Below are 16,958 nucleotides of genomic sequence, written 5' to 3' on the forward strand. Positions count from 1 at the left end.
GTAGAATTTTAGTCATTCTCATAACAATTTCTAAAAATTTAGTTCATAGATTCCGTTTGGTAAAGGAATCAAGATCCGAGGTAATATTAAGTTATTAAACTAGGAAATGAGATCCACTAATATAGCTTATGGTTATTAGATTTGAACTACTTTAATCATGGGATAATCTTATGTTCTAGTACAAGATTTCATAAATGACTTTAACTATATGATGATGTAATTGTCGTACTGCAAACATCCCTTTTGCATCCCTTTTGCATCCCTTTTGTGACCTAAATTTACAAATATGTAAAATTGTGTTGCTTTTCTGCTTTGCTGTTTAATAAAAAGATGTTTCACACATGCAAAAAAGAAGATGTAGTCTATTTCCATCACAAAGTACAACTAGGCCAGGAACAAGAAGGAAATCCTGTCATTTGCTGCCACATCTGTAGAACTACAGATCGCTGTGGAAAAAGCAAGAAGTCAGACACAGAAAGGCAAATACATGTTCTTGAAACAGACAAGAACAGGGCAGAGGAATTGTCAACAAGACTAGGAGGGTCCAGGTGAGGAATGGAGTCACATGCAATGAGGTAGACCAGAAACCCAGGGTGAGGAGTCACTGCTGATCCTCTCCTGAGCACAGTGACAAATTTCTGCTTCAAAATCACCACTGCTAAGATGAAAATGAGTAGGGAATTAGAGAATGAAGCTACCTCCTCAGAAACGACCAGGCATGAAAAGAGATCACCCTGCTTTCAGGAATATGCATGAAATGCTTACCTCTAATCTCCAAATGAGTTCTCTGGGGATGAAAACATTTTTAGAAAAAAATGGCCATTATTGCCAAAGAAATTCCTGCACAGAAATGTCTCATTCTATTTTCTTTCTTTTGTGCCAGTCCAGTGGTTTTAACCGGGCCTGGATGCTTTGCTGAGCTTTTTTGTTCCAGGCTGGCACTCTACCACCAGAGAGTGGAGATAAGAATTGGAGATAAGAATCTCATGGGCTGAACAAGTTTACACTCCCACCAACAATGAAGTAAGCTTCCCTTCTGTCCACATCCCCTCCAGCATCTGTTGTTATTGGAGTTCTTGATTTTTGCCATTCTAACTGGGGTGAGGTGGTATCTCAATGTTGTTTTGATTTGCATTTCTTTTATGGCTAGGGAGGTTGAGCATTTCTTCATGTGTCTGTTGGCCATCCTTCTTTCCTCTTCAGAGAAGTTTCTCTTTAAGTCTTTAGTCCACTTATTTATTGGGCAGTTGTTTCTTTGAAGATTTGTTGTTGGGGGATTTCATTTTTTGAATTCCAGGTATATTTTAGATATGAGACCCTTGTCTGTTGTATAGCTAGTGCAGATCTTCTCCCAATCTGTGGGCTTTCTATTGATCTTGCTAGCTATGTCCTTTGCCATGCAGAAGCTCTGCAATTTCATGTAATCCATTTGTCCAACCTTTCTTTGATTTGTTGTGTTTCTGGATCTCTATTAAGAAAATTTCTGCCTGTGCCAAGGAGACCGATGGTTTCTCTTATTCCATCCTGTAATATTTTCAGAGTGTCTGCTTTGACTCCAAGGTCTTTGATCGATTTGGAGTTGATTCTGGTGCAGAGTGATATATAAGGATCTAGTTTTAGTTTTCTACAAGTAGTTAACCAATTTTGCCAACACCATTTACTGAAGAGGCTGTCGTTCTTCAATTCTATTTTTTTTTTTTTTGCTCCCTTATCGAAGATTAGATGGCTATACATCTGTAGGTTCATTTCTGGGTTTTCAATTCTATTCCATTGGTCCTGAGGTCTGTTCTTGTGCCAATACCAAGCTGTTTTGATTACTATGGCTTTATAGTAGAGTTTGAAATTTGGTATTGATATTCCTTCAGCACTGTTCTTTCTGTTAAGGATTATTTTTGCTATTCGGGTCTTTTATTGTTCCATATGAAATTTTGGATTGCCTCTTCTATTTCCTTGAAGAATGAGGTTGGAATATTTATAGGTATCACATTGAATTTGTACTTAGCTTTGGGAAGTATTACCATTTTCCAATCCAGGAGCATGGGAGTTTTTGCCACTTTCTACATTCTGTTTTGATTTCCTTTTTCAAGTTTTTAAAGTTTTCATCATAGAGGTCCTTCACTTCTTTGGTTAAGTTAATTCATAGGTATTTTATTTTTTGTGGGGCTATTATGAATGGTGTTGCTTTCCTAATTTTAGCCACACTTTTCTCCTTGTTAGCATACAGAAAAGCCATTGATATTTGAGGGTTAATTTTATACCCTGCTGCTTTGCCAAAGTTTTGAATCAGCTTGAGTATTTTGGGAATGGAGTCTGTGGGATTCTTTAAATACAAGATCATGTCATCTGCAAATAGGGAGAGTTTTATTTCTTCTTTCCCTATTTGGATCCCCTTTATGTTTGCATCTTGTCCTATTGCTGTAGCTAGGCATTCTAATACTAGATTGAAGAGCAGTGGAGAGAGTGGACATCCTTGTCTTGTTCCTGAGTTTAGAGGAAATGGCTTTAGTTTTTTACCATTAAGTACAATGCTGGCTGTAGGTTTGTCATATACAGCCTTTATTGTATTGAGGAAGGTCCCATGGATTCCTAATTTTTCCAGAACCTTTATCACAAAGTGGTTTTGGATCTTGTCAAATGCTTTTTCTGCACCTATTGAGAAAACCATGTGGTTCTTATCCTTGCTCTTGTTGATGTGATGAATTATATTAATTGATTTGGGTATATTGAACCAGCTTTGCATCCCTGAAATGAATCCTGTTTGATCGTGGTGTATGATTTTTTGGATGAATTGTTGAAGTTGGCCAAACTTTTGTTGAGAAGTTTTGCATCAATGTTCATCAAAGAAATGGGTGTATAGTTCTCTTTCTTTGATGAGTCCCTGCCTGGTTTTGGGAAGAGGGTTATGATGGCTTCATAGAATGAGTTCGGTAGTGAACTTTCTCTTTCAATTTCATTGAAGAGTTGGAGGAGTATTGGTGTGAGTTCTGCTTTGAAGTCCTTGTAGAATTCCACTGTAAAACCATCTGGTCCTGGACTTTTCTATTTCAATACTTGATATGGCCCTGTTAAGATGGTTTAACTCATCTTGGTTTAGTTTCGACAGGACATTTTCTTTTGTGCAGTGAGTGCCTGCTGTTCTCTCATTCCCTCCCAGCCCCTCCCTCCCGTCTCTACCCACCAGCTGAGCAGTTCACTTTCATCAATGTCCAGTGAGCTCCATGGATGCACTTTTTTCCATCCTTTTTCCCTCCTTGGACCCTCCCAAACATAACATGAGAACAGGCTGTTTATCAGATAAAGAACACAGAAAAATCAAAAGCTAAAACCAAAATATATATATGTATTTTGTTTCCACATCTTGGGATTTGTTTCCATATGTGTAATATTTTATATGAATATGAAGAGACGCTTAGGCATTGGGCCTTTGTGATTCTCTCCTAAGACTATTCTCCTTTGGTCTCACTGTGTGTGAGTCTCTGGAATCCTGTGGCATTTGTCATATCCCAGTGCATTTTAGATCTAACTTCCTTATATCAGAGAATGTGCACTGTTAATCTCCAATCTTGACTTACCTCACTTCACATGATTTGTTCTAGTTCCATCCATTTCCCTGCAAGTGACATTATCTTATTCTTTCTAATGGCTATGTAAAGTTCCATTGGCCACATTGTGGGTCCACTCATCTACTGTGGGGCATCTGGGCTGTTTCCATATCTTGGCTATTGTGAGTACTGTGGCAGTGAACATGGGTGTGCAGGTGTCCTTGTCATGACGTTCAGCGTAGATGCCCAGGAATGGGTGGGAGGGAATGTCTGTGTTTAGTATTTGGAGGAACCTGCAGACTGCTGTGCTGAGTTGGCTCTACTAGTTCACATTCCCACCAGGTGCACAGTAGGGCTCCTTTTCTCCACATCCCTACCAGCATTTGTTCAAATTCACAATGCTGGCCAATCTAACTGGAGTAAGATGGAATCTCAGGGTTGTTGTGATTTGTACTTCCTTCAAGCCCAGGAATGATGAGCATATCCTCCTGTGTTTCTTTGCCATTCTTCTCTCTTCTGAGAAGTCTCTCCTTAGCTCCCCTGCCCATTTAGTGACTCAGCCCACTATATTTTAGTATAAATGTAAAAGCGGGAGAGTCTGCATCGCTGGCATGTTTGTGGATCCGGTCACAGAAAGCCCCACTTGGGACAGTGCGAACTAAGGTCTTTGGTTTTGGCACACGCTGCTGGGGACGCGGCCTGGCTCTGGGGAGAGCAGCCTGCCTAGTCTCCACACCTCTGCACCACTTCTGCCTGGATTTTGTCCTCAATAACTGAGAGAGGCTGCCAGACCCCCTTTCGCTCCACACATCCCGCCTCTCCCTGGTTCCAGGTTGACAGCTCCAGAAAGCAGTGGGGCTTGAGATCACCAGGACAGACCTGGTGCCTGCTTTCTAGAAGCTGATAAAGGACTGCGAGGCCAAGGTGAGGGCCGCGGACTCCCACAAGGTGAAAGGTGGGTGCCCGTGACCCATGCTTGAGGAGGGGGGACTCAGGGTGGAGGTGTAGCCGGCACCATCTCATCCCCCGCCCTGGCCTGCAGCGTTCTGCGAGAACCTCTCTGCAGATTGTCGGGAGAAAGTGATCATGACCCAGATCTTGCTGTGCATCAAGGTAACCGGATTGGAGGAGGGAGTCAGCTGGGCATTAAAGAGGGCCCAGAACAGGCTGTGGAAATGCCCCAGGCACCTGGGTCATAGTCTTCAGCCAAGGAGATGGAGACAGGACCCCTGCAGCCCTCCCCCAAACCCCCTGCCAATCATGTGCAGAGGAGGCTGAGGCAGGTCCCCCTGGGCCTCCCTCCCCTCTTCCTCCCAGGAACTGGGGTCAGATGCCAACCAGCACGTGAAGTCTGCCCTGGCCTCTGTCATCATCGGCCTCTCTCCCCTTCTGGGCAAAGACAACACCATTGATCACCTCCTGCCACTCTTCCTGGCCCAGCTGAGGGACAGGTGAGTATTCCCTCCCAGAGTCCCCCACCGAGGTGATCGATTGCCATTGCGGAGTCCAGCAGGTATCCCCAGGGCTAGTTTGGGGCTGGGGCAGTGACCTTGGGGAGATGGCAGGTCTGTAGGGTGTTGCTGTGGGGTGGCACACCCCTCCCCCCATTCAGGGCCGCCTTGGGCCAGGCATCACTGGAGCCCCATCCTCTGCAGTCCCTTGAGGTGCGGCTGAACATCATCTCCAACCTGGACTATGTGAAGGAGATTTTCGCCATCCGGCAGCTGTCCCAGTCGCTTCTGCCAGCCATCGTGGAGCTAGCCCAGGACGCCAAGTGGCGGGTGCGTTTGGCCATCATTGAGTACATGTCCCTGGTGGCTAGGCAGCTGGTGCGTGATCCAGGGCATGGCGGGTAGGGCAGGGAGGGGAGAGGAGGCTGGCTATCCTCCTTCACCCTCTGAGCCCTCACCACCTCTCTCCTCTGGCAGGGAGTGGAATTCTTTGATGAGAAACTCAACTCATTGTGCATAGAATGGCTGGTGGACCATGGTGAGTCCTGCCATAAGGAGCTGGCAGCCAGTGGACGGGGCACACCACTGTTCTGTCTGTGTAGCCCCTTGCTGTTGGAACCTTGAGGGATGCTGGTGCTGAGCCCTGACCCACTCTAACACTCCCCCATGGCCTTCTGCCATGGACCAGGTTCTGTCGGGACGACGGAGGATACCTAGGGGAGGAACCTGGAATAGGATGGGGAGATGGCAAACAGATAACTCACACACATTAGGAGTGGATGCTGAGTGCTGAGTGCTGAGTGCGATTTAATGCAGAGGATAACAAACTTTTATAACAGAAGTCTTCATAAGAAAGGGGCAAAAGGTTACACAATCTTGCTGCAAGGCTTCGTTCTTGGATGGTCACCAGCTGGTCGCCTGAAAGGGCAAAAGTTTACACAATCTTGCTGCAGGGCTTCATTCTTAAGTGGTCACCAGCTGGTCGCCTGAAAGGCACTTGTTTCCGGCTTATCTCTAAGAAATATAATGGGTTTCGACGTTTGTCACCAACTAACCATTACCTTATTTCTATAGAGGCCTTAATTATCCCATAAGATTTTTCCTGTTCCTTCTTTAATAGTAAGGTCACGGAGGCCTAGATCTAGCAAGTCTCAGTAAATGAGAGTACCAGGAAGTTCTTTCTCCTAAGTAGTTATCTCAGCAATTGCCATACATTCCTTCTGTTCTAGCTGCGCCTACAGCTTCTTGTAAATTTCTTACAATTCCTTCTGCTGGAGTGACTTTGTAAAACCCCCAATACTTTTATATTTGCTGATAACTTGTCTACTAGCCTTCATAAGAGGGGTTGCAGGGTAGCACTTAACTCTGGTGAGTTAGTCATATTTTTGAGACATTCATCAGATATTGGAGTCGTCAACACTCTTAAGAAAGAGCTTTGAATAAGGGAACGTTGACAATGAGTAAGCACAATGAGCAGCAGAAACAGTAAAAGATTAATAGGCACTCTTATACAGTGAGGAAAAGAAAGGCAGAAACACATCTTTCCCAGGGGCTTGCCAGCCTTTTTCCAGGAGTAGGCCTCTTAGAAGCCCTATTCTCCAAGGTAGACTTCGGTGAAGTCCCAAAACTTGGAGATAGGTTTCTGTAAAGCCCCATTCTCTGAGGTAGACTTCAGTGAAGTCCCAAAACTCAGAGATAGGTCTCTGAAGCCCCTATCTTGGTCTGATAGATGGTTTCCCATGCTAAGCTGACTCCACTGGAGTCGGCGTGGCAGCCTTCCTGTCCCCCTTGCAGTCTATGCCATCTGTAAGGCAGCCACCAGCAACCTCAAGAAGCTGGTGGACAAGTTCAGGAAGGAGTGGGCCCATGCCACCATCATCCCCAAAGTGCTGGCCATGTCTGGAGACCCCAACTACCTGCATCGCATGACCACCCTCTTCTGCATAAACGTGAGTGTGGCTCGCGCGCCAACTGCACCCAGGAGCCGGATTGCCAGGGGAGAGGCACACACAGCCCCGTCGTGACACCAAATTTGGGAGTGGAGAGGCCGGGGGCCAGGGCCAGCTCTACACATCCAGAGCTGGGTGGACTCCAGGCCTCCGGCACCCTTGGACTGGGTGTGGGTGACCTGGTGTGAGACACACCGTTGGCTGCGTGTTCAGAGTTGAGCTCATTGTAAATCGTAGTTGCGGGGAGGTGGTGTCAATTGTGTGTGCCTTTTGGATGCCGGTGAGGGTTCTGGCCGCCTCGACACCCGGGCCCAGCTGTCAGGCACTGACTGTACTGATTGTGTGCCCATGCTTGGCCAGGTTCTGTCAGAGGTGTGCAGGCAGGACATCACCATCAAGCACATGTTGCCCACCGTTGTTCGAATGGCAGGGGACCCCGTCACCAAAGTCCGCTTCAATGTGGCCAAGTCCCTGCAGAAGATCAGGCCCATCCTCCACAACAGGTGAGCTGGGACTCGCTGTTGTTATGCTCCTCTCCAGCTACACTGTTCCTTCCTTTGTGGTGATAGAGAGGGTTGACCTCACTTGGCAAGCATTCTGCCACTTGAGCCATGCGCCCAGTGCTTTTTGCCTTGGTTATATTTCACAGAGTGCATGTGTAGGCCCAGGCTGCTTGGTCTGTGCATGCTGCTCACACTGCTAGGAATAGGGGTGCCACCACACCCAGCTATTGCTAGGGCTTCCTCAGTGGCTGGGATTCCAGATGTGCACCACTGTGTTCAGCTGCCACTGCTCCCTGCTGCTTCCTGCCAGTGTTGGCTTCACTGTAGACTGAAGAGTCAGCAGTGGAGGTGGCGAGCCTAATGGGGAGGGGGTGTGAAGGGAAGGGAGGTAAGGGGTGGCTCAGCATGGCTAGCAGTCTGGAGATGCAAGGGGATGGCCAGGCCTGAACTGAGTTCCCAGCTGTGGGCCCCATCAACTTCAGGCTGCAGCCCTTTCCCCTCTGCTTCCAGCACCCTGCAGAGCGAGGTCAAGCCAGTCCTGGAGAATCTGACCCAGGACAAGGACTTTGCCCTGGAGGCCTTGACTGGTGCGGGCTGTGGGTGGGCGGGCAGTGGCAGGTGGGAAGGGTGGTGGTGCCCGGGCAGGGGCCCGGGAGGGCCAGAGTGTGGCAGTGCCCATGCAGGGTCTGGGGGCCAGATAGGCAGGTGGATGGGGAAAGGGTGGTGGGGCCTAGGCAGGAGCGCAAGAGGGCCAGGCTGGGCTTCTGACCCGGCCCTTTCCTGTTCCTCCAATTCTGTCTCTTGCCTGATGCTGGAAGAAGAGCCAGTGCTTGAGCCTCCAGTGCCTGGCTCCGGTCCACCCTCCGCTCAGCCCTCACTGATCTCCTCCCTCAAGGAGCCAGTGTGTCGCTGACAGCCCTCCCTGTGCATGGCCTGAACCCAGACCTGGCCCTATGCAGGTTCCCTGAGATCCCTGGGGAGATGTCACCTGGCCCCCTCCCAAAGGCTGAGGGACACGCGATGGGATAGACAGCAGCCAGGAGGAAGGTGCCACTCTGCCCTGTAGAGAGAGACGCGAGTATCCGGGTCACTGCCTCTTGCTGCTGAGATGGGGACCCCATCCCCACCTCCCTCCCACTTCCCTCCCCTCCCCTTCCCTCCCCCCACCCCCTACCCTGGTGGTTTATTTGTGTCAACTGTACTTTTTATATTTTATTTCCTTTCCCCCTCTTTTCACAAAGAAATAAAGGTATAGAAACAGTTGACCCTCAGGTCTTAGTGAGGGTTGGGGGGAGTGTCCTGAGGCCTTGGTCTCTGCCCTTTTCTGTGAGGACAATTAGTCCTAAGTGCTCACACTGAGTGTCCTGACCCCTAGGCATGCTGCCTGCTGTGGCAGAGCTGGCCAAGGACCCGGGCTGCCTGCGGAGGCCCTACTGTTCACATCCTCCTATTATTCACATCCTCCTACTGCTCAAGTCCTCTTACTGTTCACTGAGCCACACCCCTGCCCTGGGAAAATCATCCATGTATTTTGATGAGCACATAGCATTGTCCCAAAGCCTGGGTTTCCCACTGGGTAAGGCAAGCATTCCCAAGGCCCCTGTGGTCGAGGACATCAGTGTGAGTCTCCTTTACAGCTTTATATGTTTTTTTTTTTTTTTGGTTACTCATGTGTATTAAACTCTGGTCCTGGCTGCTGGACCTCAGCTCATCAGCTGAGAGCAAGCACCCTACCACCTGAGCCACAGCCTCACTTCTGGTTTTCCGGCACCTGGCTAGGTTTGTGTCTTTTAAAGTCTCGATTCTACTTGAGAAAAACATATTTACGTTTCTTGTCTGGCTTGTTTTCCTTCCCAAGATGTATGATGAAATACAGGTTCATCCATTTTCCTGCAGGTGCCAGGCTTTGTTCTTCATGGAAAGTTGTTTTTTTTTTAGCAGAACAGACAAATATATGAGATAGAAAGGAGTAGATGGCAATAGATAGCATATGAAAAATTTGGAGCTATTTGGTGGTGGGGAATTGATATACAGCATAAAGCAGACAGTATTTTCCGGATCTGTATACACCTGCCTGAACTATAAAGCTGTGACCCAGCTCTACTCTGTGCCTCTCAGCCAGGAGGGAGAGCTTGCCTGGCCCAGTTATAAACCAGCACTGCATAGAGATGACATTTCACCAGCCAAGACTGAAAACTGAAAGTTCAGGGTGGAAAACCATGCCAAGCAAATGGGAACTGACCTGAAAGGGAGCCCCAGTTGCTTGTCCCATGAGAGCAGGGGAGATATCAAACCCAAGTTAGGCTGATGAGATAAAGACTGTCACCCTCTGCTGACAGACAGTGAGCCAGTGCACAGATGCCTACTGCTGCCCGGTTTCATGAGCTAGTACTACTGGAGGCCATAGACCCTTAAGTCCAGGCCAAGTTAGAATGTTGGCTTAAGACCCCTCTCATCAAGTGATAGGCTGTCGAGCCCAAAGTCAGCCATAAGACTTAAGGATCAAATAAAGGAACAAGTTTACAAATTCAAGAATCAAAACCATAGCACAACTTTCCAGAACCTCTGGGATGCAGCAAAAGCTTCTCAGGAATTTACAGCTATTTGGGCCTGGCATGAAAACAGTTGTCTCAAATGCAATCAATGATGAAGCACAATATGAAAGCAAATCCAGAACAGTGGATAGAAATACAATCATAAGGTCTGGGAAGGTGATTCAGTGGTAGAGCACTTGCCTTGCATGCTTGAGGCCCTAGGTTCAATTCCTCAGCACCACATAAGCAGGAAAAAAAAGCCGGAAGTGGAGCTGTGTATCATCTGGAAGACTGCTAGCCTTGAGCTAAAGAGCTGAGGTACAGTGCCCAGGCCCAGAGTTCAAGTCTTAGAACTGGAAAAAAAGAGAAGGGACACTTTGGGTAAGAAACTTTGGGGACACATGGCTTACACACCGCTGAAGTTGTTTACAGACAGTCATCTCAAGTTGGGTCTCAGTGTCTCCTGCCGGCCTACTGGGATCCAGGAGAGGTAAGTGACTGCACCACTCCCCTGCCCCCTGGAGAAGCACCCACATGAAAGTGAAAAGTGTCTTGATAATTGTCACACGGGGGAAAAGAAAAAGTTTACTGAGAACTTGGTCTGCCACCCCAGATGAAGGGAAAATCACCGCTCCCACGGGAGCTGACCTTGGCTGCCGACCTCCTGGACCCCTATCTAAGGAGCCCTCTGCAGCTCTGAAGTGCCCATGTGCATCTCAGAAATGACCCGCCCTGCCACGCACATCCTGAGAGAAGAGGCGAGCACTTGTGTTCATTGCCACTGGAGAGGCGCAGCCTGCAGGAGAGACCCCAGGTTCCACACTCTGGGTAAGGAATCACCTTAGGAGCAGGGATTCTGGACTGAAACCGGATGCATGACAAAGAAACAGGGAAGGATAGGAATGGGCTAGGACAGTGAAAAGAACTGGGGTTCTAGGCCCCCCCCACCCCCAAGCCCTGTGGGTTCCTCACTTCCTCTTCCTCACAGAGTCTGTCCTGGTTTATGACAAGTGAGGAGGAATCCTGATTGTCCAGGGGCTGGGGAAGATGTGTTCACATCAGTGACTCTAGAATGGCATTTGAACCTAAAATTGCCCCTCTCGTTCTCTGTCATCCACCTCCTCCTTCAACCGCACCATCCCCACCGCAGACCTGGTTCATCTTCCTGGTATTTCTTCTGTGAAATGTGGGCTCCGTGTTGAGGAAATGGTGACACCTGGGACCCACGCCCCCAGCCAGTGTATTGAGGTTTAAGTGCATGTGACCCCAGGAATGTGTCACGCATGTTTCAAGTTTCTTTCTTTAGTCAGTCAGAGAGCTTGAACTTGGGGCTTGCCCATGTTCCTTGAGCCCTTTTTGCTCATGGCTAGGCCTCTACCACTTTGAGCACAGGTCTACTTCTGGCTTGCTGGTGCTTAACTGGAGAGAAGAGTCTCACAGACTTTACTTCTCTGGTCTGGCTTTGAATTGGGCATCCAAGGTCTCAGCCCTTGAGTAGCTAGGATTACAGGCTTGAGCCACTAGGGCCTTGCTTGTTTAGAATCTTAGATCTGATTCTACAGAGGAGAAATGTAGCTGCCTTCATCTCAGAAGCTGATTCACCTTCCCTTAATGCCATTCTCCAGGTTCACCCATTTCCCTGAACATGCCGTCTTCCTCTTCCCAATGGATGAATAGAATTGGATTTTTCCTAATACATGAGAGACAGTAGGACAGTATTTGCAGTGGTGTGAATGCAGGATGGAGAATGTTGAGTTCCCTTGGCACCATGAAGGCCTCAGTTTCCCAAGCCAGAGCCTCTGAATGAGACTCAAGGAACAGAGAGGATGGGAGATGCCCATGTGTCTATGGGGGTGATCCTCTTAGGCCAGACTGTGGTTGGGTTTGTGGGTAATTTGTCTCTTCTCTCCCATTATCTATTCCTTTCCTGCATGGGGAACAGGATGAGAGCCACAGACTTGATTCTTAGGCACTTAATTGTGGCCAACTTCCTAAGTCTTCTGTGTAGGAGTGTTCCCCAAACCATGGTGGCTTTGTGCTGGAGAATTTTCTTAAATGATGTGTGGTGCAAAATTGTCTTCTATCTTCACTGAGTGGGCAGGGTGGTGTCGATTGTTAGAACTTGCTCCCTGAGCATCTTCCTTGCTGTCAGCATCAGTCAGGGAGACTCCAGGTGGGCAGGGCTGAAGGGGAGAGCCCACAAGCACATTGTCTCCACAGTGTACCTCAGCTGGGGGGGATCTTCCTCCTCCTGAGAATTGTTTGTCTCATGTACATGATCGGACCCAAAGCACATGACAATATAACGAGCTTAAAAGCCTATGGATACTGTTCTTCCATGTGTAATGATCCAGTTGCTGACGTGCTGCACGTGGCCATACTCTCGGTGCCTGATGTTCTGTGTCTGGGGCTCATGCTCTGGGCCAGCACCTCCATGCTCTTCATCCTGTACAGACACAAGCAGAGAATGCGACACATCCAGAGGACCAGTGTCTCCACCAGAGCCCCTCTGGAGTCCAGAGCCACCATAAGCATCCTCCTCCTGGTGAGTGCCTTCGTCTCCTTTTATACCATGTCCTGCATCTGTCAGATTTGCTTATCTGTAATTTACAACCCCAGCCCTGTGCTGCACCATATAGCGGAATTTGCTATGGGCTGTTTCCCAGCCCTCAGCCCTTTCCTGCTCATGAGCGGACACTCCATTCCCTGCAGCTTCCTCTTCACCTGCACAAAGAAGAAGAAAGTGGTCCTCCCCTGAGGACCACCAAGCTCGCATCTCTGCTTAACTTTGCTTGGCCATTCAACAATCTCCACACCTAGATAAAAGTCATCTGCTGAGAGATAGAGGTGTGCGCACGTGTCCACACCTGTGCATTTGTGTGCTATATATCTCTGTGTGTGTTCATCTGTCTCTGTTTTGCTGGCCCAGAGAATTATATGAATGTGGAAATATGAGATTTTGAATAATGCCTATTAGGTCATGTCAAGTTCCTCCCGAGAATCTGCCCCATTAATTGGTAGTCGTGTCAAATTCAAGATATACTGGTTAAACTCGCTTAACAGGTTTTCCTAATTGCATTTTGAGTCTTTTGATTTTTTTTCTTTCTTTCGTAATAGTTCCCTGTGCAATAGAGCAAATAATTCTTAAAGCCCTTTCTGTTCTGGAGAAGAAAATAGTTGGAAAGAAAATATCAGCTGGCAATTGTTTCTAACATATTTAAAAGATGATTTCTATGTTGCTTTGTATGTCCTTCCTCCATGGTATAACCCATGCTTTCACTGTATTTGATGTTGGTATAATTTGTGGAGGGGGAGGGAAAAAACAAATCTTTTAACTAGGGATACAGGTGGACCCATTGCAACAATGAGATGTACAGTTGTTATGTGGAAAAATGAACTTTACAACTTTGGTGTGGGGGAGAATCGGGTTGGGGGAGGGCGGGAGTATGGGAAGGGATGGGAAGGGGAAACAAAGAGGAGGCAAAAATGCTTGATAGGAAACATATTCGTTATCTTACCCATATAATTGTAACTCCTCTGTAGGGTATTCTTACAATAAAAAAAATAAAGAAAAGAAAATAGCAGCTGGGTGTGGTGGTTGATGCCTGTGTTCTGAGTTCATGAGGAGGCGAGATCTAAGGATCACATTTCAAAGCCAGTCTAGGCAGAAAACTCTCTGAGACTCTCATCTCCAATAAACCACTAAACAAACAAACAAACATGGAGGTGGTGCTGTGGCTGAAGTGGTAGAGCATTAGCTTTGAGCAAAATCTTCCCAGGGACAGAATGGAGGCCCAGATTTTAAGCCCCAGGCCTGGCACAAAGAAGGAAAGTGAGAATGAGGGACACAGACACACAGACAGAGACAGACAGAGAAGAGAGAGGGCAAGCCAGCAAAGAAGGAAGGAAGGAAGGAGGGAATGAAGGAAGGAAGGAAGGAAGGAAGGAAGGAAGGAAGGAAGGAAGGAAGGAAGCAAGGAAGGAAGGAAGGAGGAAGGAAGCAAGGAAGGAGGAAGGAGGGAAGGAGGGAGGAAGGAAGGAAGGAAGAAAGGAAGGAAGGAATAAAAAAAGGGAGTCCTGCTGGTGTACCACTGACCACAAATATTAAGGCTCCTTCCTGACAGTTACTCCCTTCATCTTGTCCATGCTTATTTCTTACACATAATTTATTTTCACAACTCTTTCTTTTCCTTGGCAGTCTATGTTACATATCTCTAGACTCTTTGCTAATTCAACAAGGACATCAAGTGTACTTTTGAAAAGCACCTTTTAAATATAAAGTTGTTTTTAAAACACGAAGGCTCCTTGAGAAAGTCCCTTGCTTCGCTATTGTGACATTTCCTGCAGTGCTCCTCATGTCTCTTGTTATGAGGTCACTTTACCACAGCCTCTTGGGTGCAGGTCAGGGTTGCTGTGCTGAATATGAGGAGGGGCCTCCTGTCCATGGCTCTCCACCTCCACCCTTCTGTTCTCAGGAATGAATTGCAGGGTGACAGCAAGCCAGAAGTAGCACTGATTTCCCGGGGACAGTCAACAACCCTGAGCACAAAGCTCAGGGATAGGACCCAAGCCCTGAGGTCAAGTCCTGGGACCGGCACAGAAAAGGGAAGCAAGCAGATGGCAGGCCTGCCTCCAGGAGCCATCCAGGGACTATGCCGGGTGCTGTGTGGACTGTGGGCTCCGAGCCAGGTGCCTCCTCCTGATCCTGAAGTTCCCACAGCCACCCCACCGCAGAAAGGCTTGAACCACAGGTCCCGTCCCTGCACTCCCTCCCCCCACACTCACTTTAGCTAGATTCCCTCCATGCCCCATGCCCTTAATCCAGCCCAAAGTCATTCCACCCAGCACACGCATGCTCTGGTCTCCATGGGGAGCTGTCTGGTGTCATCATTAACCTCACACACACCTGGTCCTCTCCTGACCCCTGGTGTTCCCGTCCAAATAGGTCCTCCCCATCTGTGTCACCTTGGAGAGTGTGGATGTGGACTTAGCCTCCTGACCTAGGAGCAGCGTGTGTCCTCCACCAGCTCCCTGCCTTGTGAGGGGACACAGGCATTCCCTGCCCCCAACCCACCCCTTCTCAGCACCCGATCCCCAGCAGCACCCCACCCTCCACCCACCTCACACTCTGTCTTGAGCATGATCCAAATCCAAGACAACCCAAGCCCTGCACTACCCCTCCCCCACAGCGCTCCGCAAGCTCCACACGCTTTTCCTCTTTTATTTTTTGGTTGACCTTGGGGCTTGAACTCTGGGCCTAGGTGCTGTCAATCAGCTATTCAGCTCAAGGTTAGGCTCTGCACCCCATGCATCCCTGCAGTACACTGGATGCACAGACACCCATCCTCATGCTGACATGCAGCCCTGTCTGGACTCATTACTTCTGGAGAGTTCCCACATTTAGGAGGTTTTTCTCTGCTGCGGACTGGCTCTGTCGGGATGACGGAGGACACCTAGTGGAGGTAACTGGAATAGGTGGGGAGATGGCAAACAGACAACTCACACACAAGAGGCTTTGTCGGGACGACGGAGGACACCTAGTGGAGGTAACTGGAATAGGTGGGGAGATGGCAAACAGACAACTCACACACAAGAGGAGTGAATGCTGAGTGCAATTTATTGCAGAGGATAACAAGCTTTTATAGCAAAAGTCTCCATGAGAAAGGGCAAAAGTTTACACAATGTTGCTGCAAGACTTCGTTCTTGGGTGGTCACCAGCTGGTCGCCTGATCTTGGTTTTTGGATGACGAGGTATGACAATAGGCACTTGTTCCAGGCTTTACCTCTATTTTTAAGAAATACAATTGGTTTCGATGTTTATCACCTATTAACCACTAACCAGAGCATATGGACAAGCTGCTGAACAGAAAGGCATGAAGTCTAGTACTTCATAGGTACTTTTGTTTAGTTTTATACTTTATAAGTTTCAAATCTTTTCTAAGCAATTGTGCTTCTTTGACATTCTTTAGGGGGTCCCCAATTTGTGGCCCAAAATCATGATATTCAGTATACTTAGTTAAATCTGGCCATATATCAAATTTAAGCTCATAGTGTCTTTTCTGTAACCCTTTCACATAATCGTTTACTCTTCTCCATAGAGGCCTTAACTGTCTCATAAGATCTTTCTTGTTCCTTCTTTGATAGTAAGCACCAAGGAGGCCTAGATCTAGCAAGTCTCTCAGTAAATGAAAGAGAGTAATAGGAAGTTCTTTCTCCTAAGTAGTTTTCCCAACGGTTGTGATCCTTATCATACACACCTGTTAAAGGCTATGGATCTGGGGGAAGTCTTTAGGGTCCTCTAGATAATGGAGGATCCCACCATTTTCCTCTGATAAGCCATTGCCACCTTCCATCTACCAACTTTTTAGGAATGTTATTTAGCTTTTGGTCTAAATAGCCCTCTACAGCTTTCTTATCTACAGGATATCTATATGAGTCTATTGTATATGCTTTAGGATTAAACGGAAGTCTCCAATAGCCATACACTCTTTCTGCTCTAGCTGTGCCTACAGCTTCTTGTAAATCTCTTACAAACAATTCCTTCTGCTGAAGTGACGTCATGAAACCCCCAATACTTTTATATTTACTTATGACTTGTCTACTAGCCTCCATAAGAGGGGCTTTCAGAGTAGCACTTAACTCTGGTGAGTTAGTCATATTCTCAGGACACTCATCAGATGTTGGAGTCGTCAACACTTCCAAGAAAGAGCCTTGAATAAGGGAACGTTGAGCATGAGTAAGTAGAATGAGCAGCAGAAACAGTAAAAGATTAATAGGCACTCCTATACAGTGAAGAAAAGAAAAACAGGAATAGAAACACATCTTTCCCAGGGGTTTGCCAGCCTTTTCCAGGAAGTAGGCCTCTTTGAAGCCCCATTCTCAGATCTGAAAGCAGGTTTCCCATGCTAAGCAGACTCCACCGGAGTAGGCGTGGCATTTCTCCATCTCTGTCTCCTCCTTTTCTCCTGAGCACCCTCAG

At 47.6% G+C, this 16,958-nt stretch overlaps 1 protein-coding gene across 1 annotated transcript; it reads left to right on the forward strand.

Moving 5' to 3' along the window:
• Positions 1-3,768: 3,768 nt before the first annotated feature.
• On the forward strand, positions 3,769-14,978 carry LOC122125515 (serine/threonine-protein phosphatase 2A 65 kDa regulatory subunit A alpha isoform-like). The gene is given in 12 exon segments (XM_042700056.1): positions 3,769-3,798; positions 4,440-4,497; positions 4,585-4,655; positions 4,860-4,997; positions 5,183-5,371; positions 5,471-5,531; positions 6,788-6,942; positions 7,303-7,445; positions 7,956-8,032; positions 8,821-9,021; positions 12,334-12,524; positions 14,925-14,978. Coding segments are annotated over 12 exon segments (1,368 nt in total).
• Positions 14,979-16,958: the final 1,980 nt, after the last annotated feature.

Source organism: Dipodomys spectabilis, unplaced genomic scaffold (genome assembly GCF_019054845.1).
Source record: "Dipodomys spectabilis isolate Male_0828 unplaced genomic scaffold, ASM1905484v1 ptg000266l, whole genome shotgun sequence".
In the NCBI taxonomy this organism is placed as follows: domain Eukaryota; kingdom Metazoa; phylum Chordata; class Mammalia; order Rodentia; family Heteromyidae; genus Dipodomys; species Dipodomys spectabilis.